Raw genomic sequence first — 18,196 nt, 5'->3', positions numbered from 1 at the left:
GACAGGTGTCCATCACTGGAGTGTCATACAGAGCAGTTTCACTGCCTTAAAGATCCCCTGGGGTCCTCCTACTCCTCACCACCCCACTCCCTCCCAGCCTTGGCTACCACTAATCTGTTTGCACTCTCCATGGTTTTGCCTTTTCCAGAAGGTCATACAGTTGAAATCATACTGTATGTAATTGTTTCAGATTGGCTTATTCCATTTAGCAATACGCATTTAAGCTTCTCCATGTCTTTTTGTGGCCTGAGAGCTCATTTATTTTTAATGCTCAGTATATCCTGATGTATGGATGTATCACAATTCATTTGTGCATTCACTTATTTGAAGGACATCGTGGTACTTTCAAGTTTGGGCAGTCATGAATGAGACTGCTGACATGAGTTTGCCTAGAAGTTTGATTGCTGCATCGGATGGTAAACCTGTGTTTAATTCTGTAAGAAACCACCAGACTGTCTTCCAAAGTGTCTGTACCGTTTCGCACTCCCACCGCAATGAATGAGAGTTCCTGCTGTTCCACGTCCACACTGGCCTTTGGTGTTGTCAGCGTTTGGATTTTAGCAGTTTTAATTAGTGTGCTGAGGTGTTGTTTTTTGTTAATCTTTGTTTGTGTAGTTTTGAGAAAGGGAGGGAGGAAGAGAGGGAGGGAGAGAGAGAGATCGATCGATCCAGATCCATCACGAGTGAAGGAGGGGCAGAGAGAAAGGGAAGATCCATCATGAGTGGACGAGGGGCAGAGGGAAACAGAAAGAGAGAACCCTGAGCACACTCCACGCTCAGCATGGAGCCCTGTGCCCATCGATCTCACAACCACCAGATTATGATCTGAGCTGATATCAAGAGTCAGACATTTAACTGAGATGCTCAGGCGCCCCAAGGTGTTTTTGATGGTGTCAGTAGCAATTAAGCTTGGAGAAAAATCAGCTAGCCACCAATAAGCAGCCTTCAATCAGACCCAATTACCTGAACTGAATGGTATATTTATGTACCAACCATCTCTAAAACTGTCTAGCTTTAATCAGGCCTTTTTGGCAAAATGGGAAGAAGTGTTCGTTTGTTAATTTGTTTGAAATTATCTGCATCCTTCAGGAATTGCTGAATTTACTAAATGAGCAACTTGTGTGCGATAGATAAATATATTTAAAAACCCTGAATTTGACAAAATTGCAAAGCTACTTATAGTTTCCGAGATAATTTAAAATAGTTCCATGAAATGTGAAAACATATTTTATCTGTATTCTAACTTTAAAGCTAAAATGGCATGCTAATCTACTATCTCATTTATTATCCCTGGCAAAATCATGGTAATAGTTTGTTTGGGACTCTTTCTGGTACAGACTATTTGTAACTTTCTATTTACATTAAATCATAAAGGGTAACTTCATAAATGAGTATCAATATGAGCTCTGAGTAAATCAGAGCTATTAATTTGTCTTTCTGGAAAGTCTACACAAAAAGGGGAAACATGGGAAAAAATATGAATGTTAAGAAGGCCCTATTCTTTTTCACACCCATCTGTTATGTATAATCTTCCTATATGGTCAGGGATGATGTTAGAAATAAACCACAGAAGAGGCCTGTAACTGTAACGTAACTTAGCTGATTTAATGAAAACTAAGCTTCCTCATTTATTGAGTGCCTATATTTCCTTCTACACCATGCTTGGAGCTGGGAGTACAAAACTAGCCGGCTCCCCACCCTTGAGTTTTCTCCCAGAAATTTCCTCGCAATGGCTACTCTTCTAAAACTTAGTCAACAAGATCATTCTGTAATGTGTATGTGCACGATCTAATCTTACGTGGTTCATTTGAGAAGAATGAATGTTTGTCACAGTGGTTTGTATTTGAATTTCACATTGGCACCTAGTTACTCCGTGTCTGTTATTTATTTTAGCCTCTTGGGAAATACAGGGAAAGCATAGTATGGTAGGTACTTGACAGAAATAGCATAGTGTATCCTTAAAAAAAAAGAGCACCTCCCCACACATTTAAGCCTCTCTGTGCCTCAGGTTCCTCATGTAAAAACAAGGCTATTAAGAAGACCCATATTTTAGAATTTCTGTTAAAAATAAAATGAATTAATAAATGTTTTAAAGTACTTCAAACAGTTTCTATCAGAAAGTAAGCTATATATACAAGCTATATAAACATGTTAGTTATTAGCTGCTGCCTATACAAGCTCTAGTGTGTTTCTTTTTCCCCACTATCAAGCTCCTACAGTTCAACAAATGCCCTCTAATCAAAGTACTTGAGAGAGCATTCACTGATTCATTCACCCAGTCAACATAATTTTATGAGGGCTCGCTGTGTGCTGCAGATAAAACATAGCATATCCCCTAAGGAGCAGGAATAAAAAAAATGCAGAAGCAATTAGCTATAATGCAATGTGGTAGGTAATAAACACTCATGAATTAGGACCAAACACTATGGAAGCAGAAAGTAGAGAGTGATTAATTCTGTAGAGCAAGACAGGGTGTTACAGAGGAAGCAGTGTTAGTGCTGGCCTAAAAGATGTATAATAGGTTTTATACCTGAAACTACTAGAATATTGTACGTGAAATATACTTAGGTTAAAAAAAAAAAATGCATACAATGTCTTTAGGTCGGAGGTTCTCAAGCTTTACCAGGCATTAGAATCGCTTGTAAGTCCTGTTAAAATGGCTTACTAGGCTCTACCCCAGAGTTTTTGTTTTTGTTTTTGTTTTAAGTTTATTTTGAGAGAGGAAGAGAATGCATGTGGGAGCAGGGGAGGGGCAGAGAGAGAGAGGGAGAGAGAGAATCCCAAGCAGGCTCCACACTGTCAGCACAGAGCCTGACAAGGGGCTCAATCTCTCCAACTGTGAAATCATGACCTGAGCCAAAATCAAGGCTCAGATGCTTAACCAGTTGAGGCCACCCAGGCGTCCCTACCCCCCAGAGCTTCTAAATCAACAGTTTGGGGGCTGGGGGCTGGGCTCCCTTGAAAATTTTTAGTCCTCACAAGTTTCCAGGTGACAGTGATGATGTTGTTTCGGGGAACACACTTTGAGAACCGTATATTCAGGTAAAGAAAAGGAGTGGAGAAAGAGAAACTCTGCAAAAATAAAAGCAAGGGCAGAGGTAAGAATTCCTTTGACAAAAGATATCCTTAGGATATCACTGCCTTATTTAAAACTCAAATTCAGTAGAAATGTGAACGTCATTCCTGGTACTACTTTAGTTATACTGTAGATTAAAACAATGAATAATAGTGTCTCTCCTCCAAAATAATCCAAAGGAGGTAGTAAAACTTCAGTTTTAATAAAATCCAGTAATTGTCATATTCTAACCAATGACACGGCCTGGACTATCTGAATAATATTTAAAGCACTGACAGACTTAAAAGCAAAAAGCTTAAGAAGGAGCACCCTGTTGGGGCACCTGAGTGGCGCATTAGGTTAAGAGTCTCGCTCTTGATTTCGGCTCGGGTCATGATCTCACAGTTTGTGAGATGGAGCCATGCATTGGGCTCTGCACTGACAGCAAGGAAGCTGCTTGGGATTCTCTCTCTCCCTCTTGCTCTGCCCTCCCCTGCTCGCTTTCTCTCTGTCTCTCTCTCTCTGCGTGTCTCTCAAAATAAATAAACTTAAAAAAAAAAAAAGAGCACCCTATTTATTTTCTCTTCTGCTCTCCTTTTCTTCCCCCCCCCCTTGTGTCCTTCTTCTGCATGTAATAATTACTTGCTGTATATACACTGCAATGCTAGATCCTGGGAAATGAGGGGTAAATAAGACACGGTCCTTAATAGTCCTTAAGAGAAAGGAAAGACTTTATGTTGTCTTGATACCTAACGGATCTGTAGAGTAGAGCAGTTATAATCTGACATATGTATTTCAAAAAGCTTTGAAGATTTAACTGAAATGTAACCTTACCCATCTTCAAAATCTCTGAATGTAACCTCGCCGAATGAACTAGGTTTTAGAGCCTGTAAATAAGGTGCCTCCCTTCGGCTGGAGTCACAGAGCCCATTCAAAGTCTGACTGTAAGGGTGAGTTATGGTCTTTCTTCAGAGTATCTGAAACTCTAGACTGTAAATGATCCATGTATTTATTTGACAGATAATTACTGAACATTTTCTCTGTGACATTCATGGAAATAGTCACAAATCAGTGAATATATGGGTTTGGAGTTCAGAGGAGAGGCTAGAGGTAGACACACTTGTAGCTATGATTATGTAAAAGTTTATTGGAATCTTTGGTTTTAATACTCTTTCATGGGCAGATGGTGAGAGGAGAAGGGGCCGAGGATGAAGCCTTAACCAGCGAGGTACAGGATCCACAGTAAAAGCCAAGCCGTAGATTGAGTAGAAGCAGCCAGGGTGATTAAGAAAAGCTGGGGGATGTGGTGAGAAAAAGCCAAAGGCAAGAGCGAGTTTCACAAGGTGGTCCAGTAAGATGGGCTCTAGAGAAGTCCCTTTGCTGTTGTTGCTGTTGTTGTAAGGATGTCACCTTTATTGAGAGCAGTTTCTGTGGGGTGAGTGGAAACCAGATCGGGGGATGCTCAGAGGTGTGGAGGATCCAGGATCAGCTGGAACGTGGAGGTAGAGTCAGTTCTTGAACAGTCTTGACTCTCAGAGAACAGATCAGGTTTTTCTGTGTTGTGGTTTTCATTTGATTTGTTTTGTTTTTCTTTGAAAGAGATTTGAATACCACTTAGATGCAGATGGCAGGATAAAATAAGGGAGGGGTTTAGGAGACCCAGGAAGGAGGGGGGAGGTTAATGAGAAGGTCAAAGGTGAAGCCTTCAGGAAACAGGAAGCAGTCTTCGGCTTAGGGCGGAGGATGGTCTCATCTAAAATTGAAATACCTGAAGACCTGGGCTCATAGGGCATGGGTGGCAAAATAAGTAACCTAGTGTTCCAGCCCGTAGCAGGGGCACTAAAAATACTTGAAATCATAATGTGATTGAAAATACCCCCTCCTCTACATAAAGTTAGAATGTCAATATATTACATACTATTTATTTCTTGTTTTTTAATGGCTTTCAGAAATATAAGCTCCTTATTTCTGATTGAAGAGTGCCACTTATGAAAGGAGATTAGCTCCAGGTTTTGACAATTCTTGGGCTCCGTTTTAGCCAAAGGTATCCTTGTAAAGGAGGGATGCACTCCTGTTCTCTAGCAAGGATGTTTCTGATGTGTTTACCTGTGAGAAAAAAATCTCCAAGTAACTTCGTCTGTGAGGAGATCTTTGAGTCATGCTAGAGTAACGTAAAACATTTGTATTTACCTATAAGAAGGAAAAAGAAAAGTTTTGTTTCATTTTATCATTTTTAAAAAGTGATATGAAATAAAAAAGCAAAATAAAAAAAAAACCTGATTTTTTATTTATCATAAGATCTAGAGCTAACAGGATTTAAGTGGGTCGTTCCCTCAGGGCTCTGGCTTGAGTATTTCTATTTTTAAACTATCCAAAACAAATTGTAATATAAAAAGACTCCCAAGAAGAGTGTACAGCTCTTTCTTTTTTCTAAATAAAGCAAAAATGATCAAATTAAGCTTGTTTATTACATTACCTTCTCTGAAAAGAATTAGAACTGATCATTACACCTTTTTAAGTACCCCTGTCCCAATTTTTGTTTAATATCTTAGACTTTTCCTCTTGGGGAAATGGAGATACAATATCTCATAAAGTATATCATCGAAAAAAATTGGAAAGGAGTTGAGTACTTTGATAAATTAATGATTTTTGAAAGTTTCACATTACCTGAAATGACTGAATCACAATTAAAAAGTGAATATAATTATGTACAGTGTAGTCATGTATGGAAAATGGTTAGAGACAATCTATTCATACTCTAAAAAGGAATGGTTGGCATTTCATGAAATCTTCACAATGAAATTTTAATTGGAAACAGCTTATATTTTTTAAGTGTTAGATCTCAATTCTCATGTTACTTATCAATGTAATTTTATATTTTTAAATCTGATAAATTGGGGCTCAAAAAGTCTTTAAATGATGAATAAGAACAAATGTTCAAAAACAAAGGTGAATACAAAGTAAACTAAATGAGGGAAACAAAACAATAAAAAACCAAATAAATATTAAAACTTTAAAGTTAAAAATAACTGTATCATATTCTCTCTCTCCTTCCCTCTCTCAAAATAAATAAATAAGTAAGCATTAAAAAAATGGTGCCATAAAATGTGAAGTGAGATGAAAAAGTCCTTTCTCGTTCACTGAGAATAAAACCACAGTGGGACCATTCTAGCTAAGCTTTGGGAGATGTTGTGAAATGGTAAGAGCTACCATCTGTTAATTTATTCATCTCTTATGGGCAAGAGGCTTTATAAACATCGTTGCTGATTTTCAAGGTAACTCTTCAATGGAAGGTGTTCTTTTTTCATTTGATGGAAGAATAAACTTTTAGTTCAGAAAGATTTGAGGGACGTCTGTGTGGATCAGTCAGTTAAGCATCTGACTTTGGCTCAGGTCATGATCTCACGGTCCGTGAGTTCGAGCCCTGAGTGGGGCTCTGTGCTGACAGCTCGAGCCTGGAGCCTGCTTTGGATTCTGTGTCTCCCACTCTCTGCCCCTCCCCTGCTTGTACTCTGTGCTTGGTTGCTCACACTTGTGCTCGCTCACACACGGTCTCTCTCTCTCTCTCTCTCTCTCTCTCCCTCCCTCCCTCCCTCCCTCTCAAAAATAAATAAACATTAAAAAAATGAAATAAAAGTGGAGCTGTGGTTGAATAGCAACCTTTAGCAAAGATTTTAACAATGTTTCTGATACCTATTTAAATCCTGACCCTCCTATAAAATGCTAGCCTTGTACCACACCCCTATGTAAATAGATAAGGTTTCTCAAAGCCAAAGTAAGTAGGCTTAGAGGTTTAGATGCCCCTCAGACCTTCTTACCTTCCCTCAGAAGGAGGGGATCAGGATCTTAGCACTCTCAGAAATTCATTCCCAGATGTTTGGGATTTTCCCCTCTTAACAAATAGAAAAACAGATGAAGTATAATGGAAAATACAGAAATCAAGGTTTAAGATGGGATAAAAGACACAAGACATCCTGGGGGGAGAGAGAAAGGCAAAAATCAAAGAAAGAGGGAAAACAAAAACAGAAGATGAATAAGCACAAATTGTGCTTATACGTTAGTTTTGCCTGCTTTAGGAAAATCGGATGTTTAATGCCCTTGTAGATAATTTGAGATTATGTAACGGACCTAATAGACTTTTAAAATGATGGCCATCATTGGAGTGCCTGGATGGCTCGGTTGGTTAAGAGACAGACTCTTGGTTTCAGCTCAGGTCATAATCTCAGCGTTTGTGAGTTCAGGCTCGAGTTGGGCTCCTTGGGATTCTCTTCTCATTTCCTCTCTCTCTCTCTGCCCCTCCCCTCCTTGCACTTTCTCTCTCTCTCTCTCTCTCTCTCTCTCTTTCTCAAAATAAATGAATAAACATTAAATTTTTTAATAAAATAAGATGATATCCATTGTTATTACCATCAACATTATTGTATTTGAGCATCTGTAGGTTGTTATAAGTTGAGATTCCAGGTTACTTTGTGATGCTCTGTCTCCATTTAAAGCAATTAATTTTTGTCTCCATTTACAGCAATTAATTTTTTAATTAGTTACAAATAAAATTGGTGCTTTTTTTGTTTGTTTCCAAGGAAATCCTGGACCCAAAGGCCAGAAGGGGGAAAAAGGGAGCGGAAGCATGCTAAGTAAGTTTATGGTTCATTGTTTTTATGTGTGCCTTGTAATAAATAAGCTTGTGATGATAGTGGTCTGGGCTCGAGGCAAATATTGGGAACTTCAGTATTGAGCCGTAGAGATTCTTTGCAAGCCAGCCACAGTGTTCTACAAATAAAGCTTGCTAATTGGAGTAAAACAAATAGATTAAATTATACAACTCTAAGTTTCATTACCCATTACCCATTTGTATTTTGTTTTCTTGAGGAGCACAGTTTTCTAAAAGTTCCACATAGAAAACTGTTCACTTTTCAAGCCACTTTCAATCTGCTGAAGGAAAACCAAGTTTATGAATAGAAACAATTACAGCCTCCTTGCCTACTGAGTAAACTTACTGAAAGGCTACCTATAGGAATTTGGACAATCTGAGAACCCTGACCCATCAATTCCCTGAAGGCTGGGGTTTTTGTGTTTTGTTTTGCATCACTAAAAACTTGAAAGGTTGTGTTCTACATCACAACCTCAACAGAACAGATTTCACACTGGGATCCCTTTTGATAGGATTGTTAGAGGAGATGTCTTCAACATACCAGGCTGTAAGTCAGTTGAGTGTCTGGGCTGCGTCCACACGGATCCAGTGAAAGGATTATGAAAAGGGATTGAGGGACCCTCCCCTGCATCCCCAGTAGGACCTGTGTGTGCTGTGACTCTGGGAGTAGCCGCTCCGCACCCACAGTGATCATAATCTCTACCCAACCAGGGTCTGTTTTAGATAGATTATGGCTAATCCTTTAATGTACCAAAACTCTAGCACTTTTCAGTCGTAGTTATTTTAAAAATGTAGTACCAATTTCTCTCCCTTAGAACAGAAGGAATTATTTTCACCTGTACCATGCACGGATGCCACACTTAGATAACTGAGGGTCGGCACTGTGAATGCCAGCCACTAAAGCATCATGTAGCTACAGGATGCTTTTCACAGTTGTTGCACTGTTGATCCCGTCGCCCCTAAACTGAACAACATTTAGTAGTGTGTACCTCCCCCACGAGCTTTGGCGTCCCTCGGTGATTATTAGCGTTGCTGTTATTATATTAAGATATGGAAACATTAGTATACATTTTCTCCTTTGTGTTCATTACTTCTGGAATGTGATCACTTCTGACGGCTGGAACACTTTTTTTTTTTTATCCCACTTACCTTCTGTGCTCCGTGTCACTCCAGTTATTTTCACTTAAGCTCTTTGTAACTCTTTTCCCTATCTCCCTGTTGATCTCTGTCTTTATTTCTGCCTTTATCTCTGGTTCTTTTTTTTTTTTTTTTTTTTTTTTTATCTCTTTTGCTCCCGTTCCTGAGACTTTTTCTGAGCCACTTGACCTTGACTCTGGGGAGGTTTGTCAAGTAAAGAACTTCTCTGTTTTGCAGTCTATACACTGACCACCCACACTGCCTTCTGTTACCTGGGGTTACCAACGCTTTGAACGTGTTTTTCAGATACGTTCAGAGATGTTTCACTTACAGATATTTTCATGGCTGTTTTGAACTTAAGTGCACACTTGCTTTGTGAAAGCAATGATAGAGACAGTTCTGTGTATGAGTGTTTATGATCTGCAGACTTCCCTCCATGAACTCCCCCCGCCCCACAGAGAGTATGTGTAACTCCATAATGTTTCTAAAAGAGAGAAAAAATCATATACACAGACATCTATACGGTATGTTCTTCTTTTTCCTCATTTAAGTCAATATGTCAGTCATCTGCCCATGTCGGTCCATGTGGCTTTAGCTCTTTTTTCTCGACGACTGTGCATTGTTCCATTATATAGCTATGCCACAGTGACTATAGTATTCTATCCCCTAGTCAGGAGCACTTGATGATTTCTTGCTTGCCATGGTTTGGCTTTATTAAGCAATGCTACATTTAGCAGTCTCGTACATGATCTTGTGGAAATACTCTATAATAGACTGTTTGCTAGAAGTAGAATCAATAGTCCAAAGGTGGCTTGCAGTTTACAATGTGATGGTTTCTTGTAAATGGCTCCAAAAAGGTTGGACCAATTTATTCTGCATGAAATTGCCTGACTCCCCACATCTTCAGTTACTTCTGATAAATAAAACTTTATATGAAATTATTTTAACAAATACATTTAATATTTTTTTAGGCATGATTTAAATATAAAAGGAATAATCACTGATTTCCTCTTTTGTACGTTTGTCAGGACCAGTGCAACTCCCGGATCATATTTGGGCAGGGCCCTTCTAAGATCAGGCAGGTTGGGCAAGACACCCTCTGCTACCATCTCATTAAAAGGCCCCTCACCTCCGGACAAATCATCCGCACAACTGACTCCAAGATCCCTTTGTGGCTCCTTCAAATGACTCTGGTTCCTGTGTCGTACCCAGCCTCCACCTGGCTTTCTCTCCAGGTCTTTTGTGCCGTTTGGACCTCTGTTCCTATGCTCAGACCTCTTCCCACTCCAGTAACCCACCATCACCACCATCTGCTGGCACCCTTAGCTGGGTCACCTCCCATGTACTGACTGGCAAGCTGCTCCTACCAGTTCTCAGAGCAAGAGCAGGAGCCCTCTGCTCCCCGCTCGTCTGATGTCTTACTGAACCCAATTTAACCCACTGGGTTCTAGGAGACATCTCATGGATATTGATTATATATGGGTTCTTTACATTCAAAAACAATACTCTCAATAAGTGACAGGGATAACATAAAAGAAAATTCGTTCATTCATTCATTCACTCTGCACATGTTCATTGTGTGCCTCCTGGAGCTGAACATAACAGCTAATAAGATAACTATTGTCTCTGGCCCTCATAGAGCTAATAGTCCCTGAAAGCCTAGACATGGAAACAGGTGATTATACAATACAACAGAGGTATACTGGGGGAGGAACAGGGCTCTACAGGTGTTCAGAGGAGATCAAGATTATTAAATTCTTTAAAATATTAAAAATACTGATTTTGATTCGCTTAGTTTACCTTCTTATATGCTTACTCTACAAATTATACCCCACCCCCCGTTTTTCCCGAAGTTTATAGTGAGGTAAAGTAGAGCTTGAACAGTTCATTCAACACATTTAGACCAAAACACAGAACTTACTTCTTTCAATTACCTGGCAATTTCAAGCAAATATTTTGATCGTGAAAAAAATAATGCTGAAGTTTTCTATTGCCAAAAGCTCTTTTGTATTTTACGCTTTAAGTATCTAGTATAGATCCTGAAGATAAAGAAATATTTCCATAGAACTGGAAATATTTTATGTAGGTGAACAAAGGGATAAAAAAGAGAAAGGGGAAAGAAAAGATAAGAAAAGGTAGACCGAAACAAGGAATAGGAAAAATATAGGCTATCATGTTGTTTTTGAAGTTCTTTCTGTTTATTAGCAGATGACGTTTTCACACCTCTCATTTTCTTCACGGTTTACAAATAGTCGCAGGCGTCCCAGTCTTGAATTTCTGGTAGAATTTGAGCGTGTCCGTGTGTCCCTCAGCCCTTCCATTCCCTCTCCTGGGAAAAGCGTTTCATGACACCTACCTCACAGGGTTGTTGTGAGGGTCACGTGAGATACTGTGTGTGTGAAGATGCCCTGTAAAATCATAAAGTGCTTTAAACACACAAGGTCTGCTTCGCCGTGGTCTCTCTGAACCGGAATTGCTGTTCCGTGCCGGAATCACGCAGACATTTAAAACCGGTCCTGAGGATAGGAGCGAAAGCAAAATGAAAATGCAAGAAGCAAGTAAATGTCACGGACAAAAAGAGAGAGAGATGCTAGAGAGGAAGATGAGATTTTACGCGAGACAGAGGAATGAAAGTGTGACCAGATCACAAATCACTGAGTTTGTCTGGGCCGAGCAGAAGAGCGTAAGTTGTAAATAAAAGAAGTGACTAAACGGAGTGTGTGCCAGAGGCCAGAAGCTGTCAACAGAGGTCCGAACAAAATGTCAGTCTAATAAAACAAGAGAGTCGAGGCTCTGAAGGACGAAGCGTGAGCCCGAGACTCTGCTGATGAGAAAGCTCCAAGAAGGGTTGAAACAAATTAGAGTTGTCTATGGTCCTCTGGGTCTGCCCCTAATGACACCAGAGTCTCCAAGAATAAAAACAAAAAAGAGGAGGGGGAGGAATCAGCCAGTCTCGAGATGGTCCTTAGTGTTAGAAGACTGGCCATGTCGACTAGCCAGTTAATGCAAACACCGGGAGGGGAGTTGAAGCTCTTTGTCCGGGGTTGAATTAGGTGTCACTTCCTACCCACTCTGTACTGGGGGCCAACTAGAACCTGGGAACCCGTCTTCCCTTGCCATCGGGCTGTGGTCCACACTGGCCACAGAATGACCCTGATCCCAGAGATCGTGGCAGATAATTGCAGGGCACTCCATTCACAGGTTGCTTGACACCCCACAGCGCAAGTAGATTCTAAGTGTGTGAAATACTGATCCAGACTTTGCAAATTAGGGGAGAAGGATTTCTCTTTTCTCCTTAGACAAAAATAGATCTGAATGCCCAGCTCAGATGCACAAATTATACCACCCTGAGTAATGTGCGAGGAAGAGACAGAAATCTGCCTCGAGCTCTCCTGCTTATCACAAGGATTCCTCTGTTCTGTTCTCGCCCGACGTGGAAGTGTGTTTCAGTCAAGCAAAAACAATTCCTACTATACAATTAAACACTTCGTGTGAGGCTCTGTCCTAAACACACCGATGACCAATGTGTCATTGGTCAGTATTTTTTACTGTGCTTTATTCATGCCCAATGAGACTATAATTAGAATGTGAATTTACAGTGTCTTAAAACTCGTGCAAGGGCGTGAAATATCAGTTTGACTTGCCATTGATTTCTACTGAGGACAGCACAATCGCAGATGAATTTTGGTCTTTCTCAAAGCATTCAGCCGACCGAAGTAAAACCTCCTCCTCCAAACACTAAATAATGATAACAGTGAACATTTAGACAACACTGGGTGTGCACCAGGGGCTTTTGATGCATTATCTCATTTAATCCTCAGAAGAGCCTTTGAGGTAGGTACTTTGTTATTCCCATTTTGTAGATTGGAAACTGAAGCTCACTGCTGATAAATGGAAGGGCAGAAACTCAAAGCCAGGTATATCCATCTCCAAAGCCCCATGTTGTAACTATGACTGCATTCAACACCCCCACACTAGTTTTTTCTTTTCTTAAATATAAATGCCGCAAATGCATAGCGTGGAGGGTGTGGGGAAAAGAGGGAAAGAGATTTGTAATAAGCAACTTGGTTTTCCGGTATGGGCCTAATAATTTGAAGACACAAAGCAGGTGGAAATTCTTAGAGTATGACTTCCATTATTTCAAATTAAAAAAAAAAGCATTGCCAATTAATCTTGATTTGTGTATGTTTCTACCTTCGCATACTATGTCGGCTCTTGCCTCCAGTTCTGCCCCACATCCGTTATTCAGAAACATAGTCTCCCCGGAATACCTGCGAAGTTTACATTGTCGGTAATAAGAGTTATTTACTTATGGACTTGAGGAGAAGGAACCACCTGTTAATATTCTGTTTTTATTTCGGTGACTGGCTCACTCTTAACATTTTTTCAGTAACTGGCTCACAGATATATCTTTTAATATAATCTGGCTGCTTTGATGTCCCTCTTCTGTTATTGTGTCTCTTTTTCCAAACTCAATTGTGTAGTTTTCTCGGCAGCACCCGTTATGATTGAGCAGAATACGCCATCGGGAGCCACGTGGCTCCAGGTGACTTAGCTAAGCCTTCTTGTTCTTGACAGTCTGTGGTTTTTAAAGCTTTGTGCAAGTCCATGAGGTGTTGTCAAAACGTGTAAAGTTCCGTTAACACAATGGGTGTGTTCCCGAATAGTGGAGATGACTAATACGTCGTGTAAGTTGAAATAAGGGATTTAAATCGGGGACGGATCCAGCGGTCAGCGTTTACCCTGTTGAGTCTCTGTTCCGAGCTGACTCAACACAGCCCGACTCCTACCGGAGCCACTTAGAAGGAAAGAAAAAAAAAAAAATCAGTACAGCTCCACCCAGGTCTCTCACACCAGCAAAATTTGAAATCCATCTGGTTACGAGCCTGAAAGTGGTGGACTAGACCCAACACACCGGTTCCCATCATCCACAGCCTCAGAAGACCAAACGGCTTGCCTGCCCCGCTTCAGAGAACCGGATGCTGGCTTCCCACTGTGCAGTCGCTGTGGTCTCACGCCAACACGAGATCATTTCCTTTGTTCCAATTAAAGCACCGTCCGACTTCGGGCTCACAACCATACTCGCCCCCTCTCGCCCTGGGCTTCCCTGGAAATGCACCGTCCTGCAGAGGGAATCTCAACACCAGATTCTCCAGAACCACACAGTTGCTGGCTTGCACGTGAAGTGCCCGAGAAATATCTCCCGTTATGGCTTAACCTACAGACTGGCCCCTTCCCGGGGGTGCTCTGTGAGATTTCTATTCCCTGCTTCCCTGAATTACTCGCATTCTGCCTGATCCACTCAGTGCAAAATGGAACACCTGAATCCCGGCAACTTTTCAGATGCTCATTACCGGGAGCTATTTAAAGGAATCTTAATATGAATGATTTAGCAAAATGAAAACCACCCTTCTTCCTAATGATGTTCTGTGTAATTCTGATTTTCCATTTCCTAGAAATGCTGAAAGGTAAATTGCTTCACCTGAACACAAATATTCAGTCTCTGTGCACAATATTTTTGCAAAAACTCCACATGGCTTATAGCATAATTCATTTATTCCCTACAAAATGATTATCTGTTCTATTCCAAAACAAGCTTTCGTGCCAAACTCTCTCCTGTTGTAGTCTCCTGTTATATTCTGTTACCTTCTATTTCACTCGCACATAGAAATACTATGTCTATACCAAAAGAACATGTATTATATTAATCACAGAAAGTAGCCAAATGAGTAATTATTATTACTGTAGTAAAACATCTAGTAGGCCCTTAATAAATACTTTTGTAGGTTTAAAAAAAAAATTTAATGTTTGTTTATTTTTGAGAGAGAGAGAAACAGAGCACAAGTAGGGGAGGGGCAGAGAGAGAAGGAAACACACAATCTGAAGCAGGCTCCGGGCTCTGAGCTCTCATCACAGAGCCCGATGCAGGGTTCGACCCCATGAACCGGGAGATGATGACCTGAGCTGAAGTCGGCCACTTAACTGAGCCACCCAGGTGCCCCTTTGCCGTTTTCTTTCTTTTTTTCTTTTTTTTTTTTTAAATAGACTCTGCTAAGCCTTTAAATAAAGTTGGCATTTCAGTGGCACAGTAATTTTGTTAAAAGGAGGTTTTTACTGTGCTTGGATCATGACATAACAGGGATGGCTGCTTCTAACTTATAAATTAGAGAAAAAAACTGTATTTTCAAATTTATACCCATTGAGGGACTCTGTTACTCATTTCATTTGCAACTAAACACAAAACAGAGAGGAAAAGAGAGGGAGACGTGGATTAGTCTGATAGGGTTGTGAGAACAAAGTACGACAGACAGGGTGACTAAACCCAAATGTGTTCCCTCCTAGTTCTGGACCCTGGAAGTCCAAGATCTAAGTGCCCTCAGGACACTAGTCCTGTTGGATTAGGCCCCACCCGTATGGCCTCAATCAACCTGAACTATCTCCTTAGAGGCCCTATCTCTATATACAGTCACATGGATGTTAGGATGTCCACAGGTGTATTTTGGGTGGATGTAATTCATCCTATAACAGGAAAGTATCGAGAATTGACGTCAGTGTCTGAAGTCTCACATCTAAATCTTCACGGGTCAAGGCTGGAACTTTCAGAATGAGGAAGATCTGCTTCAGGTGTCTCTGCCCATCTTCCTGTCCCTCACTTCTCAAGGCCTACATTGTATAGTAAGTAAATGTGAGACATTCTGCTGTTTTTGTAGTTATAAAATCAATTTCACTTTTATTTGTTTCTTGTCAATGTTTTGTTTTGACATTTCAGGGATGTTCTTTTACATTACGGTGTTTTCATGGAATAATAAAGATCACCAGGCTAATTCAGTTTAAGTAGACTGTAACCAATGGTGATTAATTAGATCATGAGAAAAAGAATGACCTGGGAAGCTATTTCTTGAGAATGTTTATTCTCAAATAATCACCATTTATGCCTTTGTAAGAGTTTTTTAAGTAGAAAGTAGTGGAAACTTGCTTAATGGAGACACAGAACCTATTGATTCACATAATGGAGAATTCCAAGAGATTTGCTTCAGGCTTAGTGGGATCCAGGAGTTCAAACTAAGTCATTTAGATTCAGTATCTCTCTCCTTCTCTCACTCTCTCTCTCTCTCTCTCTGTCTCTCTCATATCTATTCATAGTCCATTAGGCTCTTGCTGTGCTGCAGAATCTGCACATTTATCCATGTCTGAGAAAGAGTGCCACCTTTTTTCCTTCAAAAGAACTCTTGTGGTCTCTTCTTGGAATCTGAGTTTTCCCTTGACTAAGTACTGTAGTCTGTAAAGCATCAATACCAAATGATGGGTTGGGCAGGATCACCCCTTCAGAATCTCAGAGTGCAGGGCTAAAGTTCCTGAAAAAGTGGATCAACTTAACTGCGCTGTTAAATAATACTTAATAATATTCTTGTTAAGTGCTTATTGGACAGCAATATTAGGTCATTTCTTCCATGATGCAAAAAAATTCTTTTATTGTTCTGACATTTGTTCTCAGGCCATGGTGAGCATCAGAATGATCTCTCAGGCTTTTATCACATATGGATGGCTGCACTCAACATACAGAGATGTTTATTTCAGGAATTTGGGTTGTGGGCTGCTATGTGCGGTTTCCAGAAGCTTTCTTTGGAATTCTGAAGCACAGTGTAGTTGAAAATCTCTTTTATACATGATACTTTTGTCGTATCATCACCGATTCCCAATTAGGCCAGAAATCTGAATTTTTAAGAAATAATATTCATAACAATACCTATAACAGAAAGTGAGTCTTCTGGGCCAGGTGTTCTACAGAGCCCTATGTATATACCTACTTCACTTAATCCTCTCAAGAAACCTATCAGTCTGCTGTTTTTCCCATGAGATTTAGAACAGGTCATTAACCTGTGCAAAATCACAACAGCTAGCATATATGAGGCGGAGTGCGAATCCCGGTTTATCTCATTTTAAATCCTATCACATTAGAGTGTCTTTAGTCTCTTTTGCAAACCTCTTCAAAGTACATTCATGGACTAAACCAGTTCTCAAGAAAGTCCTAGAAGGCAATTCCGCAAGATGTCATAACAAATGAAGAAACTAAATCCAATGAAAGCAGGCAAAACAATTTGTCCAAAGTCATAAAGGAAGTTTGCAGCCTGACTTTCCATCTAAACAAGCTTCCTGTTTTATGATACAGATCCTCACCGCCCAACCCCGCCCCCCCCCCAGCCCCCTCTGGTAAATAAGCACTAGGACTCTCTCATGTGAAATAAAGCATTTAGTACCCTAACCTAAGGACCCACATTTTGCATTATTTTCTGCTTTTCTTTCTGTTATTATCCAAACAACATTTGCTATCCTGTGCTTTTTTTCTTGTTTCTGAGAGTATCTACTTTGATTACACCAAAACAGCCAAAGTTTAAGCTAAGCAAATGGAAGCAATGAGTCCTGGAGGAGAGAGAAACAGCTTTTTTTGTTGGATATTTGAGACGTCAAGTGATGTGTCTTCAAATATTGTGGACACAGCTTTCGGACACAAATCATGGCTTCTCCCATCAAACGCAGAGGTAATGGAGACTGTCTATGCTATTTTCTACCGGTCCCGGCAAGTCAGTCGTGATGGCCCCCTGGAGCTCTGAAAAGTTATGAGCCTAAACAAAATATAGCACACAATGACAAAGAGAATGTGTATTGGCTTTTAATTTACCTCCTGATCCAATTCAAGGGGCAAACACTCAGTTATTTTAGAAAATAATTTTCTCTTCATAAAACGTCGAAGAATCTGTCCTGGGTTGTCAGCCTTGCCAATAACTGGACAGATAAATCTTCCTTGGGCCAAAGTTAAGACATTTTTCTCCACGAAATCCACAACTCAAAATCATACAGTCTATGATTTCATAGTTTCCTAGAATAACTTTCAGAATGAAATAAAATGAATAATTCTATCACTACCTTTTGATTAGTACTTTACTATTTAAAGTACATTTTTTCCACATAATGTCATATTTGACACCTCAAATGTAGGAGGTACGTGTTAATATATTTATTTTATAAATAGTCAAGGCTCAAATAGGCTAAATCACTTATCAGTGTCTTAACAGATTATAAAGAGGGACACAAGGACATTTATGAGGTCTGACTGATGTCTACATTTTCAGAAATCAGAAAGAATGATAATGTAATTAATGCTATTTTGTGGTGTGAGTTTTATAAATTAGCTCCATTCAATATCTTAATGGTTTTAAGTGAAGAGAAAATTGTAAATAGTCTAAAAATAGGCAAGTAAAATGCACCTTTATAAATTTTTTGGAGTTCTCCTCAGCAACTCTAGAAACTTAAGACTCACGTAGAAATGAGATATTAAATAATAACAAAATTGGTCT

General features: G+C 39.9%; 1 protein-coding gene across 2 annotated transcripts in view; it reads left to right on the top strand.

The window, feature by feature from the left end:
- Positions 1-18,196, top strand: part of MSR1 (macrophage scavenger receptor 1) — an 82,298-nt gene that overhangs the window by 42,182 nt on the left and 21,920 nt on the right. The window contains exons 8-9 of one of the 2 annotated variants that reach the window (XM_047091712.1): positions 7,633-7,686; positions 9,869-11,277. In XM_047091712.1, the coding sequence (XP_046947668.1) occupies positions 7,633-7,686; positions 9,869-9,912 (98 nt within the window). In that variant the 3' untranslated portion in view covers positions 9,913-11,277. Of the gene's footprint in view, positions 1-7,632; positions 7,687-9,868; positions 11,278-18,196 lie in introns of those variants that run through there. The other variant, XM_047091711.1, reaches the window with a different exon arrangement.

The sequence above is a fragment of the Lynx rufus genome, unplaced genomic scaffold, assembly GCF_022079265.1.
Source record: "Lynx rufus isolate CCGP_SWC_20201006 ecotype Redwood Valley unplaced genomic scaffold, mLynRuf1.p SCAF_3, whole genome shotgun sequence".
Taxonomy (NCBI): Eukaryota; Metazoa; Chordata; class Mammalia; order Carnivora; family Felidae; genus Lynx; species Lynx rufus.
Note: the sequence above shows the minus strand (reverse complement) of the source record. Positions and strands in the feature narration are given on the sequence as shown.